Raw genomic sequence first — 23,245 nt, 5'->3', positions numbered from 1 at the left:
TTGCTCCTCACTGCTTGCCTGGGACCTGGCCTGCCTGCCGTAAATTTCAAAGCAACACTTCAAAAAAGGGGTTCTGTTTCTTTTTTCTTCTGTTTGTTTTTATAAAACAAACTTAAATGAAATGAAAGTTTTCACATGTTTTTTTTTTCTTTTTAAAAGCTCTCAAATAATTAGAGTACTCAAAGTAAACAGGCTTTTCATGCTTTATTACCTGATGTGTATTATGGCTCCATTAATGCACTGTGGCACTTCTGCCATTTTCCATATTTCAAAATGTTTTAAAGACGGGGCTCAAATCATCAACATTAATTGCCAGCAAAACAGAAATGAACCTTCTAAAAGGGAAATAATTTTACAGCTCTAATTTGATTAAGTAGTAAAGCTCATTGTTTCCATCTTAGGTGGACAGTAAAAACACAAGTAAAGTTAATATTTATTAATCTTAATGTGCAGGCCAGGTAATTACGTTGCCCATTGCGGCAGTGCGGACTGTGTGACTCTCACTTGCTCTCTCACTGTATGTTTGCACACCCTTCTGGTAAACAGAAAAGAAAGGAGGGTTTGGTGCTAATTAGATTAAATTCCCTTTCCGAAGGGCTCCTGATTTTAGTCATGTGCTCTGGACTATGGATGTAGGTGGATAACTGCGTGTGGTGACAGTGGCCAAAACCCATTTTTTTGGGTGGTGAGCAGCTCCGTAAAGAGCCGTGACTTACGCACGCAGAAGTACGTGTGCAGGCACGCACACACACAGTCACACATATGCTCTTGCTGCATGGTGTTAATTTCCTACACAGAAATCTTTCTACTTCCAAAACTACTTTTCTTGCAGATTTTTTTTTCATCTTCTCTCTTTTCTTGCAGCCTAGAAGCAAATCCAGCTGAGATGTGGAGCATCCCAACGCTGTGAGCAGGACCCACACTGCTCTGTCACCAGCCTGAGCTGCAGAACTTGTGTCAGGGGCACCGCTGGAAGCAGAGTCTTGAGTTTAGAAACTTTTGGGGCAGTTTCTACCCAGCTGTGACTCTCCCTGTGTGGACTGTGACAAAGGGGCAGAGCAAAGGCAGGGGCAGGGCAGAGCTGAGCATGCTGGCTGGCAGGGAGGAGAGGGCTTCTGCAGCCAGTGAGGAATTGCCTCTCCTTGGCTGCTGGTTCAAACGCACCTCAGGAGAGCCATGTCTAGAAGGTTTTGCCTTCAACAGTTTTGCTTGCCATGTGTCTGTAAATCTGCTCGCTTCCGTCATTGCACTGAACACTTGTCAGCGTCTTGGCTGGTAGACGCTGGGCTCTTGTGTAGGAAAGATGCTTTTACAGGGCAGGTGTAGATACATATGTGGAAGAAAGATGACAGTTGCCCAGAGTGGATCAGACCCATCGCTTTGCTAAGTCAGACCCATGCCAGGTGCAGAGAGCTTTTGTGTCTCTGATTTGCCTGTGCCTGCGTCAAGCCCCCTCTAACCACGGGGGCTTCACATGGCAAGCTGAGCGCTGCCTTCAGCTACACCATGCCTGTTGGAGTGCCAAGCCTGGCTGGGACCTGCCCAGCCAAGGCAACATTGGCCCCACGGCTCTGCAGACGGCACTAGCTGGTGGTACTAAACCTGTAATATCTGGATCAACACTGACCTGAATTAACATGAGCTACTTCTAAGGCCATTTGTGCTGGGCAGGAGCAGATGTAGAAATTTTCTAGCCTCGTCTCAATCAACCCAGTGAAGAAGAAAAGAGCCCCAGTGCATCACAAGTCTACCATTTGATTTCCCCACCAAGACTGCTCAGCATCTTGCAGGATTGGCCCTCCTGCATCCTGCCTTTTAATTGCTGACTGATTGTAATATAGGATTTTATTTTCCCTATAATGACTCTTGGGGCCCCCAGATGTTCTCCTCAAGTGTGGTTGCGTCAGCACTAGAGAGTGAATGACTGATACCAGCAATTTTTACAGCTTGAAAGAGGAGAAATATGTGAAGGGGATTTAATTTAGCTCCAATATTGTGTCTTCATCTTCAAGACTCTACAAGAAAATGACACCAAAAGGTTATTTTACAATGAGAGGAGGGAGAATTAGCCTGAGAGAGGAAGAGATCACCAAGCTGGCTTTCTAATATCAGTTCATTACAGATAACACGTTTGCACAGCCACTTTGCTGCTGCTGTTAATTTAAACCTGGATGATTAAAAGCTGTAATTGCACCATTTTAAATAAATGTCCGCTATCTAGATTATTATATTTTTAATTAGTGTGGCTCTGTCAAATGTTTTTATCCCTCTGATTGATCTGTTTATACTGTATTTATTTATAATTCATTGATCTCCCTGACCCTGCTATCTCCTGAGCATGCAGTTTGGTCATGATTCCGGCAAATGGAAGAGGACTGAACCAGAAAAGAGCAAAAGGTACCACCAGGTCAGCTCTCCCTTATGAGCTCTCCGCTGCTCGCCGCCTTCGCCTTGTGACCCAAGTGCTCTTTTGGTCTTTGCTTTTTCCCTCCTGTGAGGGAGAAAGAACAGCTTGGAGGACTGGCTGTCTGGGAGGCAGGATGGGGGAAAACTGAATTGCCATCCAGCAAACCTCAGGATGTGTTGCTGGTAGGAGCATCCCTGGACCCCAAAGTCTTATCATGTGTGTTAGGACCCATTTCTTAACCCTTGCTTCACAGGCAGGAACCTGCTCCTCTGTCTCTGGGGGACTCTCTAAAATTACAAAATGTCCCTGACGGAAGGCATGATTTCCTGGCAGGCTGGGTTACATGTGCTGGAAATGGGTCTTCCAGGACGCAGGCCTCCACCATCCAGATCTGAGTGCAAAGCATATTTCTAAGCCTTGCTCTCTTTCTTAATACTACCCAAATGTAGCTGGTATTGGGAAAAATCCAGAACAAGCACCTAGATCCTTACTGGAGTATGATGCCCCATTGCATGCTGTTCTCTGCCAGGAGCAAGGAGATGCAAGCAAGAATAACTTGCAAATCATGATCTTCCTGTTCAGGGCACTCCTTATTGCTGCTCAGGGGCTGTGCTGAGTGGCACCTGTGAGAACACACTGAGAATATTCAAGAGGCCACTTGCTCCTGTAGGACTCCAGGACATCTCTGCTGATGCACTTACCTCCTATCACATGTAATATCTACAGGACAGGGACTATCACTTGCTCTGACTTTGTGCTGCACCCATTACAGGAGGTTTCTGCCTGCTGGCAAGGGCCCCGAGGCACTCTAAAAATGTGATGCATCATGATGAATAGTCTGCCTGCCTGGCAAATACCACAAGGCTTCCAAACACATAACTTTCCCCCATTTTCTATAGTCTCTGGAATCCTTAAGGAATGTATTAGGCCTTCAGCATTATAGGAGAGGCGTCTGCCTGTGTCCTCTGACTACAACATAATGTGTGGCCTCACCATATCAGTGCTGTCTGATGGTCGGTGGCTTTTCCTCTAGCAGTGTGTCAGATGCAGCACTGCAGCTGCTGCATGGGTCAGGAGAACAGACTGGTGATAGCACCTTGCCAGAGAGGCTTTTGCAAGGGGAACACTATTATTGGGCAAGTTTGAGTGTGAACTGAGTGACAGGGCAATAAATGGACAGCCCTCCTAGGTAGCTGTGCTGGAATGATGTTTGTGCATCTGTACAGAACATTTCCAGGACTCGGTGGAGAGGAAGCTATAAAAGCAGCTGCTCATGGGGCACTGGCTACCAGAAAAAAGGGAGCACAGCCCTGAAGGAAACCTCCTGGAACAGCGTGTCCGGTCACCTGATCTCAGAGCTCAACATGGATATGAATTTACTTTTGGAAGACCACACAAATGACACCCAATTGCATTGCATGTAAGCTACACAGCTCCACTCCAGCCTCAAAGCTTGTGTCTAGCAAAAAAAAAGGGAGGGTGTCCCAAGGACAGAGCAGGAAGGAGTTGAAGAAAAGAAACTGCAGAGGTGTCAGCCATGTTCTCATTGTGAATCCTCCAGCTACCCAGTCAGAAAAAAGGGCAGAAACTAGATATGGATGTACCAGAGCATAATTTCATGGGTACTGGGGCAGCCTCTGGGCAGGTGCAACACTGGAAGAAAGGGGTAGGTGAGGGGGTAGCTGTGGCTTTGTAAGCAGCATTAGAGAGAATTATAGTGTGCAGCAAACTAATAATTTTGGCCACTCAGAAAGGGTAATTACACTTTGAGATCTCTGGGGTGTATTTTTCTTGTTGTCCAGTAATCAGACTGTGTATTCCTTTTTTCTTATTTTAATTAAAAATACTGCTTTTCCATGTTCACCAGGCAGCTAGTCACCCTGCCTGAGTATGAATGCTTAATAGCATTTTGTAATTGGCTGAATTGTCTATTATCAAGTAAGCCTTGCAATTTTGTGATCATCCTTGAAGTGCTTACTGTCGTACCTGACACAAAGCTGAGGACTCCTACCTTCAGGAACTTGCAGACAAGAGGAGTGTTAAAGACAAATCAAGGTGGTTTTACATGAGAATAACAGCACGCTCCTATTTAAAACATGGGAGGGATGGGCTGGGATGAGGCACTGGCATTCTGCAGTTGTCCATAGCAACTCTGCTTTCCTGAACTCTTCCAGTTTGACAAGTGGAAATGGATTTGAAAGCCTATGTCTTACTGATTTTACCTAACAGAAAACAGAAACTTCAGCCTTTGCCCTTGGTAGGCTCATTGGGCAGCTGATGGTCATTGTGCGGACAGGCAGAGATGCTGTTTGGAAGCCCAGATCTCTTCAGGCAGCTCCCAGCTGGGAACCTGGGCACTGGTGGTCTGATACCTTACTGACCATGAATGTTTTGACTGCTAGAAAATCCCACGTCAGAAGGACCCCTGTGGAGGTTGTCCAGGCAGGGTCAGCACCCTGGCTGGTTCTCTGCCCTGTGCACTGCCTGGATTTGTGTGCTCTGGGTTCAGTTTTCTCTTAAGGCATTGGTCTCACCCACTTACATTTTTTTAAAGACTAAAAAGGTGTACTGTGACATGGAAGCACGAAGACTGTGAGCTCTGGAAAAAAGCAAACCCTATAGCTGTTCCCTGAAATGCAGAGGGAACCTGGAAGACCCTCTTCCCTTTGCCTGGATTGCCCATCTCCTGGTCTTAAGACTTGTCTCCTCTTTGGAAAGAGCAACAATTTGCTCTTTTATTTACCTGCACCCCTGGGGAAGGGATCAGCCTCTGCAAGCGCACTCAAGGAGCCAGCCTGAGCTGGAGTGACATCTCCCTAGGTAAGCACATGCTTTTAACACGCTCCCCAGCTGAGTACCTGTGCCCCAGCACTACCTGCCCCACTCTCTTCTGAACGACAGCAACAGAGACACCAACCAGAAACCAGGACTGGCGCCGGGGGGCTGCAGCCCTGGGGTGCCAGCCCACAGATAACTCACCTGGTATTCATGCTGGAGATTTTTCTTTATTGATCCGTGGTTCGTGCCATCTGCCCATTGATGTGTGTGTGGAGGAGGGCTGGCTGGTTCTGAGGTCCCAGTGCTATTTCTGCTGGTGGTTCTTCATGTCCCTTGGGACATCACTGTTGTGCAGCCATGGAAAGAAGGGAGAAGCATGACATTGGCATCTTTCGAGGGGAGCTGGCTGGCGGGGAGCCTGCTGTGCATTGCTTTTCTTTCAAGGCTGTGTTGCTGCTGCAGGTGAATGGCAGGTTTTCCAGCTGGCAGGATGGCATCACCTTCTTTCCCTTTATGGTCCCTCTTGGGATTCCTGTTGATCTAAGGGGAGATGCTTCCATTTCAGGGTACATCCCCAAGGGAGGAGGAAAACGCTCTCTGGTGTCCTGTTCTGCCTGGATGATGGCCAGGCTTTGCTTCACACAGCTCTGAAAGTAGAGTGAGAGGTTTTCTAGGAAAGATTCCAACTTCCCCTTGGGCTGTTTTTTCTTGCATTCATATAACTCCTCTAAACCCTCCCTCAAACTCTCCTTGGAGCAAATTTTCTAGAAGATGCTCTCTAAAACCTGCTTTGTCCTTTGCAACCCTGCAAGTTGCCTAGGGGACCTCCTCCCCTGCTCCTACTTCGGTTTTGTTTGCCACGTGCTTGGCAGTAGGACTAACTGTCTTTTGGAGGTAAGCTTCCACCTCAGAGCCAGCTGTGTCCTCAATCAGGGTGAAGCGGTCCAGGATCCTCACTCCTTTCAGCCTGCAAAACTTTTACAGCAGAGTTTTCAGGGTCCACAGTGGAGTTTGTTTGTGTGCTGCCTCAGTTTTTCCTTTGCGAGAGCCTTCATGAGTACGCGGGCATCCAGAGGATTTCATCCAGGTTGATGGTGCTGATGGTGCCTGGGAGAAGCCTGGTGGTCCTCCTCTACAGGCAGTTGGCCAACAGGTCAGAAAATTTATCTGGGCTGCCCTCAGCAGTCAGGCTGCCTTGGAGCAGCTTCAGCAAGGCACAAAAAAAATCTGTGTCTGGTCAGATTTTTCCATCACCCTCTTCACCAAGACATTAATGGTCTGCATTCAGGATGTCTGGCTTTAAGGTAAAGAGATTGTTCGTTACATCCTTAAGCACTTCCACTGAGGCCTGCTGACCCAGTTCCTTCTCCTGGAAGACATAGTTACATCACAGAACAATTTGTTCCTTCCCCTATTTCTTATCTGCTTCCTGTTGCTGGTTGATAAATTTGAGTCATTGAAAGCTGGCTATAAGGAACTCATTAATGTGACCAGACATGGCTTCTACTTTGTTCTTCTGTCTCAGGATGTCCTCAGTTTCTGTCATTGCCTGGATGCTGGTGTCAGTATCACCACAGCTAATGTGACAAGTAATGGAATTAATGGTGGAGGTGGTGTTATGACATGTGTCATCAGTGTCGGAGATAGGCAGGGTTTAGAATTCAGGGATCTTTTCTAACTGAATTATATCCCTCAGTCCAAAGTGATAGTATTTTCCGGAGACCAGGCTGTTCATTTTCTCACCTGCACGTGGGGGCAGCCTCTGGGGAGCCACATCCACCATGCTGAAGTTTCCTCCCGGAGAGCAGGTGGGCCCTAGCTTTGAGGGAGCATCTCCTGCACGCTGACAGGTGACTTCAGATCTTGTGTTTGAATCATGCTGAGGTTTCTTACTGAAACGCTTTCCTAAAGAAACTCTTGACCTGCCAGATTCCTGTTTTGTGATTTGTTTTGGGAGCAGTGAAGTTCCACTGCAGAACTTTGCTGCCTTTCTCATCCCTCATTCTCTGCTCTTTCCCCTTGGGGACAATGATGAAGATAGGTCCCAGTTTGCTGGCCCCATCCTCCAGAATGGAATTCATTTGTGCTTTTCCCTTGGCTGCACCTATGTCTTTCAGGACTGCTTCTCCTGACTTGAGTTCTCTGGGACGCTGCTTCTCATCTTCACTGGTTTTGGGTGCTGGCTCTTTAGCTGATGCTTGTGAAGACAAGGCTGTTGCTGCAAGTGGTGTGGTTAGAACAGAGGGGAAAGCAGCCATGGTGGTGACTCTAGGGTGTCTGGAAAGAGGTTTAGCAGCAGCAGTGGACTGGGCGGACAGATTGTCGTTGGCATTCTTTAGTATTGCAAGTACATGGTCCTTTGCAGCTGCCTTCAGCTCACTGGTGGCTTCTGTCATCCTCTCAAAGCCAAGGTGCATTATGAAGAAAGGCAGGGCTGCCTGCGAGGCTGGCTGCACGTCCCTGTTGCTGTCCTGTAGGGAAGAGCAGAGGCGAGGCACACACTGAAGCAGGTCTGAGGGAGCTGACTTGAGGGCTGGCAGCTGTTCAGCCAGCCACTGCATCAGTTCTTGCTTCTGTAATGGTATTTCTTCACCTAGATCTTCTGAAATGTCCTGCCTAGCCAGCTACTCCAATATGCTGATCTGTGCAGCCCAGGCGTTCACGGCAGCCGGGGCTGCAGCTCTCATGCTACTCTTGCTTTCCCTAAACAGAGCAATGAGGGGAAAGCCCAAGTCCTTCATGTGTTGTTTGGTGTTTGAACCCATGGCTGTGGACAGCTGCTGGAGGATCCTCAGGGTCATCTCTAACAGGGTGGGGTTTGGGTTGTGGAGACAAACCCTCAGGGCTCTTGGGAGCTCTCCTATGTTTGGCTGGATGAATCTGGCTTCCTGAAGGATGCCTGCAACCTCTTTCAGGTCCTCCTTCTGGATGGTCCAGTTCTTCTCCTGCAGCTTTGGTACCAGCTCTGGTGTGATCCTGTCACCAGTGTCTATGGCTTCAGTCCTTCTGTGATCCCCTGGGTCCTCCTGGCACCTGTCATCTAGGCATGGCTTGGGGTTGGCGTGACTGGGAATTGGTGGGACCTGTCCATGCAGCTTCTCCAGTTCAGCATCTATCTGGGGAAGAAGGGGCAGCTCTTCACTCTCAATCAGTGCTCTCAGTCAGCCATGGAAGTTGCAGTCTCCTGCAGCCTGGAGCTCTCACTTCTGGGAAACAATGACTGCCACACATTGTGACAAAGTGCTGCCACCACGGGCCATCTGATCCCCTGTCTTTAACTGGACATAGCCCTTCCTCCCTCTGCCCCTGCCATTGCTGCTTAGACTGTGAAGTTTCAGAAGAGCTGAGCGAATAAGGAATTGTTTGGATGCTGAAAAACAACAAAGAATGCCAGGGGAAAGAAGATGTGCATGGAAGCAGTTTCTTACAGGTTTGCCATTAGAACAAACGTCACTGCATTTAACCTTAGACCAGTTCACTTAGTTTCACATTATTTAACTTTCTTCTAATCCATTAAAAATTGGCATCTCTGACATGAAAAATGCCCTTTAGAAATGGAAAGCAGGCACTTAGGTTGGGGGGCGGGGAATCTTGGTCAGTGCAGCAGCACTGCCTGCAGCCTCTCACACACAACCCTGGCTCCCCAAGAGTGCCGCTCCATGGGGAGCCCCCCTCTCTGCAGGACTCCTGTCTCCAGCCCATCTGCTTGTGGTGAGGTCGTAGCCAGAGCCCAGGCAGCCCCTTGCACAGGGGACACCCACCCTAAGCACCTGCTCACAGATCCAGCCATCAAGAGGGCAATCTGCGCTCTTTGGCTCTCTCTGCTGGCTGCAGCGCACCCCGTCCCTGGGCTCGTGCTCAGCGATGTCCCCCCACGTTGCACCCTTTGGGGAACAGGCTGGGGCACAGGGAAAGAAATACTGTATTTGAGCCTCTGGGAAGAATCACAAACCCTGACAGGCACAAGAAGTGAAACAGGGAAGAGAAGAGGTGGCAGCGAAGATTTACATAAAAGCCTTGCAAATGTGACAGCCAATTTCCAGGGGGTTCCTTTTTCTTCCTTAAACCTCAGTCCCGAGCAAGAGGAGAGATTTTCCTTGCAGGCAGAACACAGATCTGTGTAAGGGAGCAAACGCTCTGCCTCGGGGCATAGCAGCACCAGGCTTGTTGCCAGCCGGTGGGATTCAGTGCCTTCTGCTCTGTGCCCAGGGTGATCTAACAAGGGGTGAGGGACGAGCAAGGGAGGGCTCGGAGCGTCTCTCAGGTCCCCTCCTGGGAATGCTTTGCCAGGGCTGGAGGCCAGGAGCGCTTCCTTCCTCCGCACCACGGAGCACAGCAGGCTGCTGGCTGCAAGAGCCAGCTGCATGGGAGGGGGAGGCAAGCAGCAGAGAGCATCGGGAGGGATGCTCTGGCGTTGTGTGGAGGACCAAATCCCTCTCTCTCTGGTCCAACAGCCAACCCAGGTGATGAACACTGTCTGGGTTTGAGTGCATCATTTTATGCTTTCTCAGGGAACCTCTCCGTAGGAAATACTGGGGACCTTCATTAAACTGATGTTGTTAATTGAATGACCAGGTGGGTTTCGATGTCAGATGATGTTGGAAATACTAGTTCATGGCACAAACTGACATTTGTACTATACGTATGAGAAAAAAACTGAACGTGGTGATTTTTTGTGACCTTGTTAATTTTATATTTTTTTGTGTGTGTTCTACAAGTCGTTTATGGGGTAAATCTCCAAAGGCTGGGATCCAAAACAGTCTTCTGAGGTACTCACAGCATCTGGCCAAACAGCTATTCTCCGAAGTGCAATTAGGTGTTGACAAAAACTAACAAATAATTGCCTAATAGAACAAAGACAAAGGAGAAGAAAATGCTCAGTGTAAGTGAGTTTTATTGCATTATTCTGGTAAGAGGCTGTCAAAGAGTCAGGAGGTATTCAGAGAGCAGAGTACAGTCTGTTCCTTTATCATAATAACTTTTATTACCTAGGTATAGCTTTTCTCACCCTGGTCAATAAACAAGCTGCTGCTTTGCTTTCAGAGAATTAGGACTCAGTTGCAGTAGCAAGTGCTTCTTTCCAGACGCCTGGTGCAGACCCATAAGGGGGCTGGGGTTGCTCTGATGCTCCCCAGAGATGCTTGGAGCTGTCAGCGTGAAAGGGATGAAGTTCCTGTGGTGAGAGCAGAGGTCTGAGAATCTGAGATGCTCCCGGTGGCTGTGGATCAGTGTGATGGTGTAATGCTTTTTAAGAGCCACAGAGGCAGAGTAAAGGCAAAGGCAGCACAGAGCATCTTACAGGCTGTTCTGGGTGAAGAGTAGTTGTGCCCATGGGTCCAGGCTCTTGATCTTTTCTGCAGAGCCGAAAGGAGTTCGCGGGTGCAAGAATAGACTCAGGCTATGAAATCTGGATCCCGCAGGTATTTCCTCTGCACCACAGGTAGGATTGCTTCAAGCTATCTGTCACCAACAAGCCTGCTGGCCCAAGGAAGACTTGCCTTTTTTTACCAATTTGGGCTGCACGTAAAAAAAATCCCGTCCTGCTTGCTAGAGTGAATGAGTCCCCCTGGAATCGTTAGTTGGAGAGTTTGCTGCTGGGGATGGCTGAAAAGCTTGCCACTGACTTCCCATCAGGAGATGTGTGTTTCCAGGCCTATACAACCTTTTCTAGTTTTCATTAAAAGCAACTCTTCAGACAGCAGTTTCAATCCCTTTTATGTGGTTCCTCACAGACATTTCTCTGGACTGCCTCAGATGAATCACCAGGTTGAAGGCACCTGCTAGAATAGGGATTGCTCTGGGTCTGCCCGTGACACTGAGTTTAAAAGGGGAGATGAATCAGCTGCGTGTGGATCATCACAGCCCCTAACCTCCCTCAGGCCCATGCCGAGGCTGCTCCTCCATGGAGACTCGGCTCTGAGCTGCAGAGAACATCACTTGCAAACCTCTCACAATAACTGCTCTCCCCTTTTGGCAGCTCTGGCCCATGGGAGCTGACCTGCGTGCACATCCCAAATTCAGCCTTGCCCAGGAAGAGTCTTCCCAGCCTGGAACACTGTTTTGTAGCTGCGTGGCCAAGGATTAAATATAGTCATTTAATCTCTTTACCCCACAATGTTCACCTGTCAAAGAGAAACAATAAATATTTCTTTGTGTTTCTAGTCTTTTTAGCTCAGCAGGGCAAGATCGCCTCTTGCATTGTGTTTGTGTGGCTCCTAGCACCTGGGATTGCTGGCGCCGCTGCAGTGCAATTACATGTGGTGATGCTGTATTTAATGCCCTGGGACCCATCTTCCCAAACTCCAGGTGCTGCTGAGTTGATGGAAGGAGCAGGTTTGTCTTTCTGCCTCTGAACCGAGGATGTTCGCACATGCCTCCACCAGTATATCTTCATTAAGCTTTGCAGAAGCTGCCGTGCCGTGTCGCCAGCTGTATTGCTGAAACAGCCTGGTGTAGCAAGTGAATCACTCTGTCTTTAATTCCTGCTTGTGCTTGAGGATCATCTACATCCTTATTTGTGATGGCTTTCACTCCTGCAATTGGCAGGATTAAATGCCTTTCAGAAGCACTGGCTGAGCATAGTGACCAAGAGGAAAAACCTCAGGTGAGTAGTGATCTATTTATATCCCATGAAAGACAGACTCTGTGCATAAGAATATTCAAGCCCCTGGCACCTCCACCCCCTTTCTGTTCTTAGTTGCTGCCTTGAGACTGTCTCTGCACTGAAGAATTAGCTGCTTTTGGAAAGCTAAGTGGAAGCTCAGTCAAGACAGGAACGAGGAGCCAGGGGTAGGGAGGTCTTTGCTTTACTGAATTGCCTAAAACCTGGCTCCCTTGATGATGCATGGCACCAAAGGAATCAGATGTGAGCTAGGACTGTTGCTCTCTCTTCAGGGAGTTTGTCTCCACACTTTCAAATGGGGTCCCATTCTCACTCTGCTTTTAGGGCTGAGAAATGATCTACCTTACCTGTGTTTCTCAAAGGTCTTTTTGTTGGAGGCTCCCCCCCCCCCAGCAGTGCCAGGCCTGCTCCTCTCCCAGGGGTGAGTTAGTCCTGCACCTTCCACAGCTGCACCAGTCACAGAAAACCAGGGAATGAAAAAGGGTGCCCTGTGTGCCAGGGCCCCCCCGTCCCCCGAAGCACCAGGAGGATCACCGTTCCCTGCCCAGTCTGCAATGCAGCCAGCTCGGGTAAGGAGGACAGAGCCCCTAACCCCACCGCACCACGTGGGGGACAGTAGGGGCCAGGGACCCCACATTTCCCCGGGTCACACCACGAAACCTATCCCTCTTACAAGGGAGAAGGAGGAGAGGCTCCCAGGGGCTGGGGACATGCAGCATCATGCCACTGCAAGGCTTCTGCAGTGGGTGCAGGATTCAGCTCCCTCGGCAGCAGCAGGCAGGGATCAGGCAGCACCCAGTCCTGCCTCTGGGATCGGAGGGGGTGATGCCAGCATCTCCCCTCCCCGTGCATGTCCCCGCTGCCCTTGCCTGTTGCCAGTTAGCTGTGGAGCAGCCCAGCCAAGCTCAGTGGTGAGGAGCGTGGCAGGGCTTGGATTTCACATGGGCACTGTCATAGCTCCCAGTGACAAGGAATTCACCTGCCCCCCATCGGAATCTAACAAACCCCTGCCCACAGGGAAAGCAGGGCAGGCACAGACCAAGAATAAAGGCAACGGCTCATGAGCCATCAAGGGTGATGTCTCACAGAGAGCTACACTCAGCGCAGACCAGAGGCAACTTAACATGCCCTCAGTTAGGGAATCCTCCTCCACTGGGGTCGTGCTCAGTCCTCCACCTATGAACATCTCTAAGATCCCCCATTTTTCACCTTTCCTCCACTTATGATGGCTACAAAATGTTGGTTAACCTTTAACCCTGAATAATGAATTTCGCATCAGTGATACCCACCCCCTATGCAGGATCCATACTCTTCGGCTCCAGCTCACCCACAACCGCATGTCACAAATCAGCACAGCCAGAAAAGGAAGAGACTCTGCAAAAGCATGAAGAATTTCCCTGCCATTGGGAGAAGCATGCCTTTTCCCCAATGCTGTCTCCTGCCCTACTGAACCTTTTAACATTGCCTTTAATGGTGATGTAGTGGGTAGAAAACCTGCTGTAACCAGTTTATTGGGTGGAGAGGGGCTGATGGCACGGGGTTAACGTCTCAGCTCTACAGGGATACAAACCTCCCCCTGCACAGCAAAACAAAGGAAAACTTCCAGAAGGAATCCCTGAAGCAGTGTTTGCCGGGGATGTTGCAAGAAGTAAAGTAAGACAGGTAAGAAAACCTTTTAGTGTTTGTGGCTGAGGAGAGAATGAGGTATGTGTAGGGTAAATTTGTACTGCGAGCCACTTTTATTATCCCCATCGCTTGGAATACACAGCTGTGATTTATAGTGATGCCTCTGGTGATGGGTGTAAATCCCCTAGACTGACTGAAGTGCCAGTGCTGTCAATTTGACTCAGCCACAATTACAGGGATTTGATATCTAAAATACCACTGCGTTTCTTGGTCCCTTAGAAAGCCCACAGCAAAAAAAAAACCACACTTGAAGAGATGGTGTGTGTGTGTGCATATGTGTGCATGCGCATGCTGTTTGCTGCTGCTGCCCTGAGATGAGTTGCATTTCAAAAAGAAGCAGCCAGAGAGGTGACTTAGGTTTTTCCATTGACCACCAAGTCTTAGCATCACTGTTTGAAACAAACTTTATTGCAACAAAGAATTAAAAATAGTACATCTGAAAGAGTCGCAGAGTGCATGTCATTAAAGAACTAGTCAGAAATCACAACTCAAGCAAATTGTGTACAATTGGAACAGAAAGTTTTATTAAAACAATTGGAAATCAAACTCAATTTTTCCTTGTTTGTTTAATTTTACCATAATCGCGGATTGTGTATTTACAGTCTTCGCCTCTTGTGGTGAAGGTTCTGCTCAGGGTGGGGGGCTAGGAAGAAGGCAGGGATGGGCAGGGAGGAGAGATGGGTTTCAAAAGCTAACAAGATGTGAAAGTTTTCCAGAAGAAGTTCTTGCAGCCCGCTTTGCGTTCCCGGGGCGCCAGAGCGGGGTTTGAGTTAGCCGAGCGCTCCAGCTCCAGTCTCACTTCATCCTGCTCAGCCCCTCGGGACAAGTCCTCAGACTCCAGGGCTTCATTTTCTGTCTGGCTTGGCTCTGAGAGCAGTTCTGCCAAAAAGTACTTGGCCAGTTCCTTGGGGGACAAGGGAGAAAAAGAGAGAGAGAGAGACCACAATTACTCCTTGGCTTTTGGGGCTCACCACTCTGTTCCTCTAAGATACCTTTGTGCCCAGATTAGCGACATGCCAGGACTCTGGAGGAGAAGGGGAGCCCTGGCTTTCCAAAGAGCCCAGCCCAAGAGCTGCTGCGCAGCAGCTGTGCCTACGGCATAAAGCGGAGCAGAAGGGCACTGACATCTACCTGGTGTGGGGAAGAGATTGCTGTTGGCCGTGGCACGGAGCGAATTCACCCTAGCCCCGCACCGCCTTCCCTTCCCACTGCTCCAGCACACCGTGCCAGGCTCAGCAAGGCTGCTGCGAGGCTGCTGCTAAAGTGACACGGGAAAGGTCTTTGGGTGAGCTCACAGGGGAGGCTGAGGTGGGTCACCCTCTCACTGGGGGTCACTTTTTCTCTTGTCCCTCCAAGACCTGGCTGTCTCCTTGCATGGATGAGGACATCCTCCTGCTGCACCTGGGCAGCTGCCTTGGTTCAGTGCCCTGGATAAGCCCCAGAGAGCTTTGGTGGGGGCTCTGCCCTCTGCAGTGGCTGCTCCTCATCCCCTGCCAGCAAGCACCCAGCTGGGCTGGGCTGAGGGGTGTCTCCCCTTGCCACCCACAGCTGCCCAGCCTGTCACTGGTTCAGCCCTGGCAGGGAACTGGGGAATCCGTCAGGGAATCGGGGTCTGAAGCAAGCAACTGAGGGTCTGAAACAGGGACGCTGGGAAGGTCCAGTGAGAAACTGGTGCTCTATACTGAGGGTACTGGGGTGTCCAGCGGGGAACTGGAGTGATCTGCAGCAGGAAAGCTGGATGTATGCAGTAGGGGAGCCAGGGGCTCTTCTTGGCGAAATGGAGGGTCTGCAAGAGGAATTCAGGGGGATCTCTGGAGGAGGAAGGGGGGGTCTGCAGCAGAGAAGTGTGGGTCTGCAGCAGGATGGCCGGGGTACCCAGTGGGCTGCCCGAGGGGTGGCCGGGGCCGCCCCGTCGCGGGGCTCTCACCTGCTTCCCGGCGGCGGCAGCCAGAGACTTCTGCAGGAACTGCCGGAGCCGCGGGTCCGAGGGGGCGGCCGAGACGGTGCCGAGGGCCAGGGCGATGGAGAGCAGGGCCAGGGCGCACTGCAGGCGGCACGACAGCATCTCGCCGGCGGGTCGGGCACGGAGAAGCGGCGGCGGGGAGGCGCTGACGGCTCCGCTGCGGCTCGGCTCCGGCGTTGGGGATCTCCTCGCCGCCCTCCGCCTTTATAAACCCTTCTCCTGACGTCAAGGCGGGGGCGCCCCCCTCGCCCAGAGCCGCCGGGGGAGGGTCCCTGCCCGGGACCGGCGTGGGGGCCGGGACCGGGGATGCTCCGCTCTGCGCGGGGCCGGCCAAGCGTCTGCGGTGCCCCCCGAGTCCCCCCCTCCGGCCGCCCCCGGCCCCCGGCGCGTTTTGCCCCCAAATCCCCGCCCCTCCGGAGCTGCCCACCCTGCTCGTCGCTCTCTTCTCCGCAGCCGCAAGCCCCTCGGCGCGGCGATGGGGGGTCCCGGCTGTGCGCCGCCCGCCCCACGGGTCTGACCCACGCCGCAGGGCTAAGCCCCCCAGCAGTCCCGGTGCCTAAGCCCCTCGCCCTAGCGCGGCTTCCCGCCCCGTCGGGTAAGAGACGGCTGCAGAGTCCGGGGAGCTGGAAAGGGCCCTGTTAAGGGCGGATTCACCCCCGGCTCCTGCAGGGAGTGGGGAGCGGGGGATGCTGAATTGCCCCCGGGGGTCCTTTCTGCGTTCCCGGCCCCTGCGGGGCTCTCCGGCACTGGTCCTTGCCCAGACCCTCCCCACGGCCCCGGTCAGCTCCACCGGCCGTCGGGCCAGCTCCACCGGCAGCCGGCAGCCTCCGGGGAGAGCGGCCCCGCTCTGCGATAGCTTGGCAGTTCGGGGACAAGGTGACAAATCGGTGGCTCGGTCAGGGCTCACAGGTCCCTGGCTGAGCCTGCAGGGACCCGTCTCCGTCCCAGGGTCACTGGACCTGCTGGTCCCACGGGGGATGCCCCTGTCCCACAGGCATGGTCAGTCTCTCCCACTCCTCCAGCCTGTCACCATGAGCTGGCTGATGCCCACGCCAGGCAAAGCTGCTGCAAGCCTCTGGCCCCTTCAGCCATCTCCCCGCTGGCAGGAGCAGGGCAGGGTGTGCAAGGGCTCTGCCGCTGCCCAGAAAAGGGGTATCAGAGTCTCTCCCCCATCTTAATTTCCAGCTGAGGAAAGTCAAAGACTTGTGGGAACAAGGACCCAAGTACTGCTCAAAGGTCTCCAGAAATCTTAAAAAGGATGTTTTATGTCAAATTAATGTGCCTTCACCCTTTTTAACCCTGATGCTTATGGCTGGGTTCTCTGAGGCTGGGCTGGGACCATGGACCAAGGTGTGGCTGCTCTGCTTTACAGTCCAGCAAGAGGAATCTTGCTGGTCACTCATTCCAGTCCAGGCAGACCTCTGGTTGAACTGGGACTGCCCTCCCTTCGTGGTGCCTCCCTTCCTTTGTGCAGACATTCACAGCCACACATAGCCTTCAACCTCTGTGTCCTCCCCAAATTATGGTGCAAAATTAATTACATCCATGAGAGAAGAAATCTTCATTTGTAGCCCAGGAGACCCTGTGGGTTGGGTTGACTTGTGCTGCTTTCACAGCCAGCTTTTCCTCAGCTGCCTGACCTGAACGAGGCCCAGCCCTGCACTCCTGGGACTCTATCTGCCTTCTAGCACTGGTGTTGCTATGGGGGAACTGGTAGAGAGGGGTCAGCCCCTGCTCTGGTTTAGACACATTCCCTTGTTTCAGGCACAGAACACAGCCTCCTGCCAAGGCCAACAGGAGTCATTTAGACCCAAAAAGAGCAGATTGGCTCCTTGACCACGACCCCTAGAGCTTCTCTCTCCACCATCTCTCTGTGCTATCGTCTGAACCAGCATCCCTCCTTCAATCAAAGAAACAAAGCTAGTCCTGGGCATGGCAAATGGCCAAGGCAGCAGATGCCAGGACATCAGACCTATCCTGGCCCTCTTGCCTGCCTTTAAGCGAGATTTCCCAGGGAGGGTTTCTCCCAGCAACAGTGATTTCCCCACTTCTCTGAGCTATGCCAGTAGCAGCGAGCTGGGCTCCCCCAGTTTACTTGCATTGGGAATAGACAGCTTTTGTAGCCCCCAGGCTCTCATCCCTGGCACAGCACAACCCAAAAGCAAGCAGCCGTCCAGCCCAGCACCCTTCTGTCACTGAGCTTGTCATCCCAAAGGGAAGGGGATGCTGGGAGCCCCCATCGCTCCTGAGCAGGGAGGAATGGCTACCAGCTCCCTGAGCTGCCACAGCTATGGATCTGTACTGATGTGCCACAGCAATCAGTTCAGCATCTATATTTCCCAGCATATAGCAATGGGCTGGAGTGCAGCCTTGGACTGCTGCATGGGATGGAAAACTGCTACATTTTGGCACTGTTAGGACCCATCTGTACACCAACACAGAGATGGGAACTGTAGGACCTGGCACAGTGCAGGAACAACCTCCTTGTTGTTGTTCCCCATCTTTCTTGTTTCCTGCCAACTTTATGTGGGGTCAGCAGGACCAAGACACATTTGATGGGATTTTGCAGAGGTGCAGAGCCTGGTCTGAGGTGGATGAGTTCTGGTTGGGCCAGTGGGGCTGTTTTTAGGAAGCCGATATGGTCATGCTGGCATAAAATGGAGGAAGATATTAGATTTGAGTCCTGAAGCGGTTTTGAGAGGCCATTCTTGATGCCTTGCTCAAATCCACACTGTTCAGCACCCCACTCTTTCCCAGCTACCTGCAGCACCTCTGTGTGCATGAGCCTAGCCCTACTAAAGACTTTCAGCCCAGAGCTGTTCCTTGCTAGCCCCTGTCTTCACCCATCCTTCATTTTTCATTTTAAGATCTATCCACCTCAGCTCTGCCCTGTCAACCCTCCCTGGCCACCTAGCCGTGCAGGACATCCTGCTGCAGAGCAAAAATCCCCAGCTGGGCTTCAGTCTAGGAGCAACATTGCTGCAGTTGAAGACAGGCTCCCTACAGTCTAGTTCCAGGCAAGCACAGACCCCCAGTCACATTGGGAATCCCTGGTTTTGATGGTCACTTTGGCTACTGTTGCCCTTTCAGCCACATGGGGACAAGGTTTGGAAGACCAGGCTGGCTCTGACTCCATCTCTCTGTGCAGCACTGGAGCCGAGTGGCTGTCACCCTCTTCCCCTCTCTACCTGGTGGAGGCTGGAGGGAGTACACTGATGTCCTTTAGCAACAGAAAAAATCTTACTGCAGGGAAATGTCTTGGATCTGTTTCACTGAATTTCAGAAGCTTACCCGATGAAAGCAAGGGTGTGCTCATCTGCTCTCTGGTCTTGTGGCTCATCAGAACATGACTTGGCTCCTGAGGCAGAGTAGCCTCAGGAAGGCTCTGACGTCCACCTTGGCTGTTTTCCTCTCTTGGGATTTGGCTGAAATTGTGAGGCTAGTGGAGGCAGAACCAGAGCCAGGGCTTTGGTGAGAACATTCCCCTAAAACCATCTCAACCTGTTTAAAGGAAAGAAACTGAGTTCCCATCAGATCTGAGCTTTGTTGATAGATGGAGTGTTGAATAGACTGAAGTTCTTTGTAATCTCAGGTAGTATTTTGCAGAATCATTCTGGTGTTCTTAATCTGAAAAGTTTCGATATTTCATTTCAAGGAAAATCTAAAGGAAAAATACCATTTAAATGAAGATAAAAACATGTTCTTTGGCTCAGAAAACCATCTTGTGCTGACCTGAAGGAACCAGCAATAAGGGAGTCCATCTACTCTGTACATCTTCGAACTGTCTCCTACTGGGGGATCCTGGGGAAGGGATAATGGCAGACCTCCAGATGTCCTTATGACTCTGGCACAGGCGTGGAAAGGCAAATAACTTGCAGATTGATTTACCAGTTCCCTCTCCCCCAGCTCCTCTATGGGATCAGTGTGCTCTGAATTTTTTTACGCTCATTCCCCAGCCAGAGAAATCCATCATCCGCTTGGCTGCGGTGAAGGCAATTCTGTTCCTTTCTTTCTGCCGCAGCGCTGCGGGGCATGTGGCTTTGCAGACGATTGAATTGCATTGAATTCCTGTGACTGCTTCCTTACCCCCACGTTTCCAGCTTGCTCCACAGATCCAGAGCAGTCCAGCAATGCCTGGGACTGTGCACAGGCTTCATGCTCAGCGCTGTACCAGCAAAGCGTGCCCTCTGCTGTCACCACGGCCGCAAGCCCGGCTCTCACTGCACCTTGCTTCCCTGGCCATCACCTACAAAATTCTCTCCATACTCTCTCTTTCATGAGCGGGACAGGTTTGCTATGTATGACTGCCTTGCCAGCAGAGAAAACCCCTTTTTCTTATATTCTAGCACTCAACCCGGTAGGTCCAAGCTGTGATCTGGGAGCCAGGGCCATGAAATCCCTCATCCTGGCTCTGGATATGCAGCTGGTGTTGCAGGGCAGTGAGGAAGCCGCCACAGCCGAGCAGCTCTTGCAGGTTGCTGAAAAGCTAATAGAGCAGGACCCTGCTTGCGGAGGGGTGGTGCTGCCCCAGGAGATACAGATGAGCGGAGGAACAGCAGTTGCTTATGCTTGAGTGATAATGAAAAACAAGAGCTCAACAAGGGAGAGAAACTCCTGCCGAAGGGTACCATGCATCCCTGGGACAGGCCATGAAGAGAGCGGTGGTGTCAGGATTGCACGTGGACTTGCCACAGACCTGAAAGGTTTCTGAATTAAACGCTGTTTCTATAGCAAAACTTGGGCACAAATCCAAAAGAATTGGACTCTCCATTAATTACAGGCCTCTGGGATTTCTGCTTCAGGTAACAAAGTCAGAGGGGAGCCAGGCTGTGGAGGTTCACAGAGGAGGGATTCTGCTACCTAATTTTTGTAATGTCTTTGTCTAAAAGCCCAAGCTATGTTCAGGAATTCTGGTGCTGCTACCTGAGATTCTTTCCTAGTTTCAGCCTCCTAGGGTGCTGCCATATCATCTGTAGGGCTGAAAGGAGATGCCTTGGAGTCAAACAGGGGACAGATCAGCACAAACCTGTGCAGGAGCAAGGGGGAACAGGATGAGCTAAGAGAGTACTGGGGTATTTGCCTCTACTGCTACAATGACTACTAGGAACCACGGATGGGGCAGTGTTAGGGACTGCACAAGCAGATGCTGGCCTGTGCTGTAAGGAGTTACTAGCATAAGGCAAAAGGTGATGGATACAGATGGGTGAGCACATGGAATTATGAAATAATGCAGGGCTCTGCTTTCCACTCTGTGTAACTCCCCTCTATAAACACCAGCTCCACAGCAAGAGCTTGGGCCTCCCTTCCTTCCAGCTGTGACACTGGCCCCCTCTCAGAGAGGCCAGGCCAGGAGGCTCCAGGTGGCCACAGGCAGTTGGGTCCCACCCCATGAACAGGCACGGTGCATCCCAGTGGCACAGGATCCCGCCCGTGGGATCACAGTGGCTCTCAGGCTGCTCCTGGCCAGCTGGGGCTGCAGCTGGTCCTTCCCCACAGCAGATCCACACCGGTGGGGACGGGCTGGGCCTGGGGACAAGCTTCAGCCAAGCACCTGCCTCTGCCTGCAAATCTTATGGAATCATGGAATCGTTTATGTTGGAAAAGACCTTTGAGATCATCGAGTCCAGCCGCTAACCCAGGACTACCCAGTTGACCTAAACCGTGTCCCTCAGCATTTCATCGACGTGTTTTTTAAACACCTCCAGGGACGGTGATTTCCACCACCTCCCTGGGCAGCCTGTTCCAATGGGACCATCATTTCAGTGCAGAATTTTTTCCTAATATCCCACCTAACCTGGATTAGCCGGCACAACTTGGGGCCGTTTCCTCTTGTCCTGCCGCTTGTTACCTGGGAGAGGAGACAGGCACCCACCCGGCTACAGCCTCCTTTCGCCCAGATGTTCTGAGCGACAGATGTTACGCGTCGGGCTGCAGCAGCTGGGCTCGGCGCGGAGCGATGTTGCTCGCGGACTCCTCGCCCAAACCCCGTCTTCGCTCGCCCCCTGCTGGAGGCCCGGCAGAAGGCAGCGGCGCCCTGAGCGCTCCGCGGCCCGCGGCGGGGGGGGCTCGGCCCGGGGGCTGCTGCCGCCGAACCCTGCCTGGGCTGCCAGGACAAGCAAGAGCCGACCGTGCGGCTGAGCCCAGCCACGCACCCATCAAACCTCCACAACTTCGGGAAGTCACAGCCTCGGTGCCTGCATTTAAGCCTTCCACATTCCAGCGTCGTTTTCACTCCGCACAGGTTTGTCCGTACCAAAACCAGGCGCAAGGAGGATCGGTGGGTGCAGCAAAAGCTGGGTCCCGGTGGGTCACAGCATCACTGTGGGTATCCCCCATCTGCCCTCGTCCCGAGCCCTGCTCAGCCCCAGGAAACCTGAATCCCAGGCCGAGAAGTAAAATGGGGAAGGAGTGGGCACTGGGGCGAGGGTTGTTTTTTAGATTGCAGAAGAAATTTGAAGGACAGGAAAACTCGACAATATCCCCCATCATTGGGCAGGGTTTATGTGGGAGAAGGGGGAGATGGGTACCAAAAGAGCTGCTCAAACAAATTCGGGAAGCTTCCTGGGAACCAGCCAGTTTATCGGTTTGGTGGTGACCTTTCTTCTGAGTCTTGGCAAGAGTCAGACCCTGTACCTGGAGCCAGGTTTTCAAAGGGCAGATATCCCGGCGGTGCTGACACAGGCAGGCCTGGCCAGGTCAGGGTTTGTGGGCTCTGCAGCCATAAAACTCGGTAGGGCAGCTCTGTGTGTGCCTGCTCCCTTGCCTCTGCAAAGCACCATCCGTGCTGAGCAAAGCTCACTGGCAAGGGCTGGCTGTGCCAGATGCACGCAGACCTCTGCCCTGCCAACAGTAAGAGAGCGACTGCTAGTGCTTCAGCTGGATTGCCTGGAAAAGTTGTGACATCATTGTTTAAAAAAAAGTATCTGTCAGGAGGAGGAAACACAGCCATGATCCAGGAAAATACACTATTTATTTTGCAAATGCAGCTGAGCAAGTCAATGGGAAATAGAGGTCGTGGCTACGCAACCTGCTTGTCTGGGGCAAGCGGGGCTGTCAGCCCAGTCCACCCACTTCCAACAGTGACAACTGCAGTAATCAGAAAAGTAGCGAGCTCAAAGACAGGCAGCTCTGGTCAGAGAGGGGAGAGACCTATGTATGTGTGTCAAATGAGGACAGTATATATGTCAAAACACCATCATGAGTACAACCAGCTTTACTAAACATTAAAAACCCACCGGGGAGAGGTGGAGAGGGGAAGCAAGTGAGGCAGCAAAGTGGAAAAGCATGTTTTTGCTATTCCCAGTGCTCAGGCAATGCCCCAGTTGTTGTCATTTTTACCCTACCCTGTGCCCAACACGAGTAAGCTGGTGAGGGCTGGTGCTGGGTTCAGCCGGGCTGAGCAGTCAGTGGGATGCACCAGCTCTGCGGGGTAAGAAATCGGCTCCTGCCCCGGGAGGATGCAGGTGAGAGGACCTCACCCCACAGCCAGCCTGCCGGCTGCCAGGCAGCCCCCCCGGCTGCCTGAATCAAAGAGGAGGAGGAAGGGGAGACTAGCTCCAGCTCAGTGCTCAGCTCCTGCTTTTTGGGGGCTGCTTCATGTGCCAGGCGATCTGGTCCGCTGGGAGACAGGCCAGAGGAGCTGGGGGCCTGCAAAGCAGTACTGCAAATTGGCTCCCCCCTTCTTGGCGTTTCCCTCCCACGCAGGGCTGCTTTGGTTGTCCCGTGTCCACCTTTGTCCCGTGGTGCATTGAAAAGTCCATCCTCCTCTTCACCTTCAGCTCCTCCTTCC

The 23,245-nt window shown here is 51.8% G+C and overlaps 1 protein-coding gene and 1 pseudogene across 1 annotated transcript; both read right to left on the bottom strand.

Moving 5' to 3' along the window:
* Positions 1–5,526: 5,526 nt before the first annotated feature.
* LOC119156878 lies at positions 5,527–8,445 on the bottom strand (annotated as a pseudogene).
* A 5,434-nt stretch (positions 8,446–13,879) lies between these two features.
* Positions 13,880–15,624, bottom strand: SST (somatostatin). The gene is made up of 2 exons (XM_037407182.1): positions 15,421–15,624; positions 13,880–14,397 (listed from the first exon to the last, which is right to left on the bottom strand). Exons 1-2 carry the CDS (start codon positions 15,556–15,558, stop codon positions 14,185–14,187), a joined length of 351 nt encoding a protein of 116 aa, XP_037263079.1. The 5' UTR covers positions 15,559–15,624; the 3' UTR covers positions 13,880–14,184.
* Between the last annotated feature and the right edge of the window lie 7,621 nt (positions 15,625–23,245).

The sequence above is a fragment of the Falco rusticolus genome, chromosome 13 (assembly GCF_015220075.1).
Source record: "Falco rusticolus isolate bFalRus1 chromosome 13, bFalRus1.pri, whole genome shotgun sequence".
In the NCBI taxonomy this organism is placed as follows: domain Eukaryota; kingdom Metazoa; phylum Chordata; class Aves; order Falconiformes; family Falconidae; genus Falco; species Falco rusticolus.
The sequence above is the reverse complement of the archived record's forward strand: the minus strand, read 5'-3'. Positions and strand labels throughout refer to the sequence as shown.

Excerpts from the sequence above, each read along its gene's own strand:
- SST (XM_037407182.1), bottom strand. The coding sequence starts at position 15,558 with ATGCTGTCGTGCCGCCTGCAGTGCGCCCTGGCCCTGCTCTCCATCGCC. Across the intron at positions 14,398-15,420 it reads CTGCCGCCGCCGGGAAGCAG|GAACTGGCCAAGTACTTTTT; the intron begins GTGAGAGCCCCG and ends TTGTCCCCCAAG.